The sequence below is a fragment of the Penaeus japonicus genome, unplaced genomic scaffold, assembly GCF_977035675.1.
Source record: "Penaeus japonicus unplaced genomic scaffold, GWHDUDI00000001_assembly GWHDUDI00000009, whole genome shotgun sequence".
Lineage (NCBI taxonomy): Eukaryota > Metazoa > Arthropoda > Malacostraca > Decapoda > Penaeidae > Penaeus > Penaeus japonicus.
Genome location: NW_028234411.1, coordinates 42,873,878 through 42,881,377, shown reverse-complemented (window position 1 = coordinate 42,881,377; position 7,500 = coordinate 42,873,878). Strand labels below are relative to the sequence as shown.

Genomic DNA, 7,500 nt, shown 5'->3' with positions numbered 1-7,500 from the left:
GGGATAATATGTCATTCCCTCTCATATTACAACTGATTATTATGCACAAACAGTCACTTGGGATGGGTGACAGTATGAGCAAGAGCAGCTGTTGCTGCTTTTTTGTAATTTTTGTCAATGTTGATGTAAGGAAAAGTGTCCAGCAAGTCAAGTCCTGAAAGGGTAATATCATAGTCCTTGATAGGACTTTAAAATGCTTTAGGTGAGGGACTACATTTTTCAAGGGTCAAAGAATGTACTTCTCTGAATTGATGACTTATATGATGAACATATAGTTAATCTGAAAGGTGTTAATGAAGAGAGGAAGTATGTGTGGTTTGCTAGACATGAAGATGCAGTGTGGACAGTGAATGCAAAGAAAAGTTCAGAATGGAGGAAATTACATTTTCTATGGTTTGGGTCAAAAACATTGCCATTCCAAACACTGGACTGTCATATATGTAATTTAACTCTTTAGGTTCAAACTAAATGCAACAGATATAGAAAAGGAAATGCATGAAACAGAGTATATATATTGTCTCATATTGAAACAGATAAGCTTTCATAAAGCTTATATATTAAAGAAAAGAAAATCAACTTTCAGTATTGATATTAGATCTTGAAATTTTCAATTTGAGGAATGTTTATCATAAGTTGCTTGAGTTACATTTACTGTGAGTATCTTCTTCAACATCTCCCAAACCACAGCTTTACAGATCATTCATTAAATTTCTTCTTTCACTTGAATTCTACCTTCACAATATTTATATTTTGCTCTTTCCATATTATCTATACACAAGCACAAGGGGAAAGGCAAGAGCACATATATATACTTTAATCTTCAATACTGCCCTTGCTCTATTATTTCAGAGCTTTTTGTTTTCCTCCGTAACTTTAATCCTTAAAGCAGAGAAAAATTCAGAACTAAATGTATGTGCAGGATGGGAATAAAAACTGTGTACCACACAGACCTGAATATGACAACACATAATATTGTGCCAAAAGGAAGGAAAGATAAGAAGACTCTAACATGAACATATATCATATATCATCTTTAGGGTTAAAGTGCACTGTAATTTTCATTTTTATTTTCAGTATCATTTCTTCTTTACTCTCTACCTCACAGCTTCTCTCATATTTTGATTTTCACTTTCACTTTCATTCTCTCCTTCCATCATCACTGTCAGTGTTCCTATACCATTATTTAGTCTTAGATTCACTTCCACCCTCATCTTCACTCCCACTCTTAAGATACTTTGATTCACAATTACGAAAACGCTCCTTTGTACTTAGCTAAACCTTCTCTCCAATATGGCGATGAGAATGCTTTGAAAACTTGGGGATGGTTTTTGCTGTGTTTCTGAAAATCTGCAGAATGTAGTTTCCACTGCTTTCTGTCATATTAAAGCTATACATGCACTCTGGCTGTTATGTTTGATGTACTTAGAACTTGCTCTGTTTATAGCAATGGAGCATGTTTTCACAAGAAGATTGATTGTTTTACAGTAAAGAAAGGAGTGGATTTGTGTACACTACCTCGGAACTGACCAAAATGTACTCCAGGTGAATACTTGATATAGTGTGTGTTTCACAAAGTTTTGCACAACGAAACAGCTGTAACTTGGTGATACTTAATTTTTTTCTCTCTAAGTATTAAAAAAAAAAAAAAAAAAGAGAAAAAAGTAGAATGAATATCTTTGACAGTAGGTGTGAGGAATGTGTGTACCACATTCACTAAACACATGCACCCTAGGCAAGATGGTTTAGATTTGGGCTGTGATTCATCTGGGGTGGTAAAATGCAAAGAAGTTCGGAAAAAAGAAAGAAGCATATTTAGAAAGATGAAGTGCCCCACGCTTTATCTGGCGGTGGAATTAATATTGTCTTTAGCTTTTTTCAGTAGCCTTAAATTTAAATTTTTTTTTAACTTTTTTGCATTGTTGCTGCCCCACTTTAGTTGCCTTGGTCTAGTCTATTTTTCATATCATTGTGTGGTTACTTCTGTTTTATGATGAATTCTAGATGAAGTTAATTTTTTTTTTTCTATCTAATGCAGGAATTCAGTTTTACAATTTAGAATTGTCTTCGCTTCTTTTTGTTGTTGTTGTTGTTTTGAAGCATGTCATTTCTCTTCTTTTTAGTTCTACAACATGTTTTATTTCTCTCTCACACTTGTATACGAATACAAAATCTTTTGCTTTAATTTGGGGGTAGTTTTATGCAAGTTAATTCCAGTTGTTACCCATAAAAAAATATTTACTTTTATCAGTCATTTCTTTCTCTGGTTTGCAGTTTCATTTACTTTTATTTTGTATGTTTCTTCCATAAGATGAAAAAAAATGAATAAGAAATACCATCAGTGTTTGTTTAGTGTCAATGTGATACACAAATGTCCTTTTACCAAGTGCTTGCACTTATCCTTCTCACATAGTTGAAAAAGTCTAGTAATTTTTAAAACTTTTTTATTTATTTCTTTGGTTTATTGTACAGAAGATTTTATGCTTCTCATTGCTCAATAAGCTTTGCTCAATAACGGAATTGATTGCTGTCTTTGCACACCTGTAAGTTACAGATATTCTTACCATAAAATTAGGGTATGGACCTTTATGAGATGCAGAGTTAGAGGAAAATTTCTGTATTTTCTCTCCATCCATACTTAATTATAGGTATGAAAACATTTTGATAGTTACTTTAATGTAATTAACTTTTTCCCCACTTTGATTCATTACTGCCAAAGTTTTCCTCGCCTGAGTGAATCATTTTTATTTATGAATACATATTCTTCTCAATTTTGTCTTATAATTGTGCAAATGCAGTATTAACCCAGATTATCACAATGTACTTTAATAACCCCGTTAGTCTTTTATTATCACATATGCAGGATTATAGAGGATTATCATTTGATCCTTGATACTTTACCTATGTGTGAAGGAAGATAATTCCCTTTGTAAAAGCCAAAGTTAATCTCTGGACCCTAATCTGCCCCTAAGTAGTTTTATTTTATGTTTTTGTTTTATTTATTTATCTATTTAACTCTATCCCTCTTCACATATTATATCAGCTTGCTAACTAATAGAGAGTGTATATTTTACTACTAGCACTGTTCTTGTTGTAATTTAGGATTCCTCTTGATTTTTTTGGGCAGGTTTTCTGTCATTTAATGTTGCCTTTTTTATAAAGTTAATGAAATTGCATGTGTTGATGTTTAGATTATACCCTATATAACTGTAGTAGTGTTCTCTATAAAGGTGTGTTAAAACAAAAACAAAGTGAAAAAAATGGATGGGTTATGGAGTGACTGATATATTTTGATGCATGAAAGCAAAAACTTGAATTTTTTAAAAGCATTTGATTACTCAACAGATCACCAGAATGGTCAAAAGTCTCTGCATCAGAGAGAGAGAAGTTAGGGCTGACTTTTGAAGATGATGGAGAGTTTTGGTGAGTGAAGTTTGGTTGTTGTTTTTAAAAAGCTAATTTATTATATTGGTATGTTATGCAGGTCATGGAAGCAACAGTAATGCTAATATTTCTTTTATAGTTCACAGGGCAGACATTATGTATTGATAAGAACTTTGACACATTCTCATACTACTTATATTGTTTGATGTATATTAACCCGTTGGTCGCGGTTTTGATGAAATATGTATATAGATGGATGCCATCCGCGTCTAAGACTGACTCTGCCTTGGCAGCAAATCATGCCATATGCTGCCAGTGGGTTAAATCAGTGGAGTGTATCACAGTACATGCTTCCAATACACTAAACATACCAGAATAATTTTTTCTTTAATGCAAATTTTTCCTGTCATCCTAGGATGACATTTGACGACTTTGTGGAACACTTTACCGACCTCTCCATCTGCTTCCTCATCAACACCAAGGTCTTCAGTCTCAGTAAAACATGGCATGAAACTGTCTTTATGGATGCATGGACCATTGGCATACGAGGACACAACTCTGATCGAGCGGGAGGTTGTCCAAACCACAAGGATTCCTTTTTGCGTAATCCACAGTATCGGTAAGATTCCCTAGACATTCCCTAGCTCCCCTATACATATTGATTGTTTAGAGTATGATTGACACATGTAACATGAACTATGTGATGATTTTATTGTTATGTATTTTAGCCTGATAATAATGGGGCGGTTTAGGATCATTGGGGTATTTCAAACACATAGGCCTAACGCTTCGGGCTATTCGCCAGCTCTGGCCCAATCACCTGGTGTGCCAGCCATGTGAAAAGCCACGAGAAGATATCTTGTTCCTGGTGACAAATACCACCACCACATGACGTGATATCTTGTCACCTGGCGTTAACAGGTTAAAGAGAAGTTTTGGTTATTTTTACTTCAGGGAATTGGGTTAGACAAAAATGTTCTTGTAATTTCAAAGAAAAAGCATAAGACTAGATCTTAGGTTAGTTTTGAATAATTTTTTTTTTTTTTTTTTTCATCTTCCAGGTTTGATATTAAAGAAGAGAGTGATGATGTTATATTCCAGCTGATGCAAAAGGACACTCGTGATAGGAAGCAGGAAGGCATCCAAAACCTTGTCATTGGATTCCATATAATGAAGGTATGATCGTTAGCCCCTGTGAGATAGTGGATCTGAACCCCTAAAGGTCGAAAGATGGCAAGTATTATTCTCAAGTACATGCGCACACTGGATATTAAAAGATGGAGGGAGAAAAAAATAGAAATTATCCATAGTAGAAATATTGAAATTGGAATAATTTGAGATGAGATGCTTGTAAGTTATAGTAGACCAAGAAATTGGACTCTCCCATAAAGTGTGAATTATGCTCTGACCTTTTGCTTTCCTTTTGGGGAAAGGAAATTATGATTTTATAAGATGACAGATTTTAAAGCTGGTGTTTTCATTGATGTATATTTATAATCGGGATTGATGTCAAAATTAAACAATTTCAGGTTGAGGAAAACAGGAAATACCGTGTTCACAGGATACATGAAAGCATAGCCACATCTGATTACATCCGCACACGTGCAATATTTTTGCGAGAACAGTTGAAACAGGGACGTTATGTTCTCATGCCCACTACTTTTAAGCCTGATGAAACTGGAGAATTTATCATGAGAATGTTCACATCCAAAGATGCCAATGCAAGGTATGTCATTGAAGTCTTGGCTTATTTAGGTATTTCTTTTTTGTTGTATTGTTGTTAATTTTGGGTATTTGTACATCTCTCAATTTTTTATGTTTCTCAAAAATTCCTTGCATTTCCAGGGAGCTCACTTTGGATCAGCCTCGAATCCGCTGGTATTCCTGTGTCAAAAAGCCTGTTCTTGTGACCACCATCACAGTCAAAGGTGCCTTCAACTTAGAGAAACAGTCTGCTTTTGGAGGTAAGATATATAAAGGTACATTTTGTTTTTGCCTGGATTGAATGTTTGTACTGATTTAGATTTTTTTCCTGTATTTTTTGTCTCTTTGTTTTGAGACTGAATGGATATGAACAATGTTTAATTAAGGTTAGTTTAGGTTTAATATATTGTTGAACAGTATAGGCTTGATTTGCAGTGATGTGCAACAGAGTGTTGATGTTCAATCTTATGGTATCTGTATTCTTGCTGTTCTGAATCATGAAGTATATCTTAAACAATCATTATTAGTGAATATTGACCTACAGATCATGCAAAATTCTCAGGATTGGATATCTATTTTATGGACCTCCATGACCTCAGTGAAATGTACCAGAACACCATTTAAAGAACTAATGATAATCTTTTTGTCATGCTATTGCTTGAAAACATGTGAATATTTTTTTTTATACTTTCCCATTATTTCTGAAGTGGTATGTCTTTTTGCATGCCTTCAAGAATTGGCAAATCAGACAGAAATGCTATATAAGAACCAAGCACATAAGAGGCGTATGAGACGGCTGAAACGCATTATTTACGATGATGGGGAAAAAGGTTTGGCTCACCAAACGCACATTGAAAGTATAGAAGCTCAGCCTTGGTGTTCATAAACTCAGCTAAATGTTCTCATTTTTTTCCTCAGTAATGGATCAGGTCATGTTTTTTTTTAATGCATTACGTCTGCAATAGACAGTAAACCAGCAAATTTGTTTGTACCCTTTTTGAAACATAATAATACTTATGATGTTTTGAACCCTTCATAGGTTTTTTCTCATTGGACAGAGAAAATCAAAATGTTCATCCATTTTGATTTTCTTTGTTCTGATGAGAAACCTATGAAGGGTTCGAAATGTCATTATTTTTTTTTTATTATATCTATATGCTGGTATAGGTTGATGGTCCATCCTTCTTGATATTTTTTTCTTCAATTGTCAAGGATTCATAATATCTTTTCTGTCTCACATTTTGTTTAATTTTATTACATGTGAGGCTGTATGTAATATTTTGTAGCTATACTTTATGAACACTTCTTTGGCAGGCATATTATGTCATATCTGATATGAGCAAAATGTTGAAAAGAGCACTGAACAAATTACACAGTAATCATGGTTGTCTGATTATCACATATGCTGTGTATACACTCAAGTGGTGGAAGTAAAGCAAAGTCTGGTTAGTTAATGTTAATTTGTTGGTCATTACTGTTGGCTGAAGTTATTGAATTTTAAATTGGATTTCTTAGAATGGATGTATGGCATTTTTAAACTGAAATAAACAATTATGTACCTGTATTATATACTTGAATGAGCTATGACTTTGCATGAATTTGACACTTTGATTCTTGACACAATCTTTTTGATAAAATGGTATATTCCTTCAAAATATGTGATATTTCTTTTCAAAATGCAACACTAATGCATGCTTTCGTCTTTGGTTAAGGAGTCGATAGCGTAAGTAAGTTTCCAGTGTTCACTTGTAGTAAATGCATGTGAGAATTTGGGGAAATAGTAATAATATCCTTTCCCTATGTTCACTTATAAATAATTTGTTTGAAGGGAATTTTTTTTTCTTTTTTGTTAGATTTCCTGTCATCTTTCTAACCCTTCATGTAGAGCAAACATTGTGAGACTATAAAGCTATGATATTAAATATTTAGAGATATAGTCAGGTGCTGAATAAGTAATATGTGATATCTGTGTTAAGATATAGTATATGTTTTATTGTAATGTAATATGTTTTATTGTATTAATACTAATCTATCTGAATATAGCATATTTAGCATAGATGCAAAAGGGAAATTTTACTTCTTTATCATCTTTTATTTGCTTTTTGATATCAGCCCAAAATTTGCATAACTTGCAAATTAGTACCTAAAGTTTACATATATTATGAATCATGAGAACATACATGAAATATGCTCAGCTACATCAAATCAACAAAGATATTTTTCCTCATGGTAGAAATATAAATAAGATTGTTAAAAAGTCAGTATAAACTGAAATCTCATTTACTATGAACCTTCTCAATGTATTTTAGGAGAGGCTGATGCCTATTGCATAATAAAGTGCGAGGGTGAAGTGGTGAGGACACCTGTGGAGAAGGGAACATCTGACCCCAAGTGGGACACAACGGTTATCTTTTA

At 33.4% G+C, this 7,500-nt stretch overlaps 1 protein-coding gene across 5 annotated transcripts in view; it reads left to right on the top strand.

Moving 5' to 3' along the window:
* The window catches only part of LOC122266518 (calpain-5-like), a 69,504-nt gene that overhangs the window by 60,630 nt on the left and 1,374 nt on the right, over positions 1-7,500 (top strand). For 3 of the 5 annotated variants that reach the window (XM_086540123.1, XM_086540119.1, XM_086540118.1), the window contains 7 exons: positions 1,486-1,542; positions 3,343-3,420; positions 3,797-4,000; positions 4,443-4,557; positions 4,911-5,107; positions 5,227-5,345; positions 7,395-7,500. The exon at positions 7,395-7,500 is cut by the window's right edge and continues 34 nt beyond it. In XM_086540123.1, coding sequence (XP_086396249.1) covers positions 1,486-1,542; positions 3,343-3,420; positions 3,797-4,000; positions 4,443-4,557; positions 4,911-5,107; positions 5,227-5,345; positions 7,395-7,500 — 876 coding nt within the window. The remainder of the gene's footprint in view (positions 1-1,485; positions 1,543-3,342; positions 3,421-3,796; positions 4,001-4,442; positions 4,558-4,910; positions 5,108-5,226; positions 5,346-7,394) is intronic. The other 2 variants (XM_086540122.1, XM_086540121.1) reach the window with 1 other exon arrangement.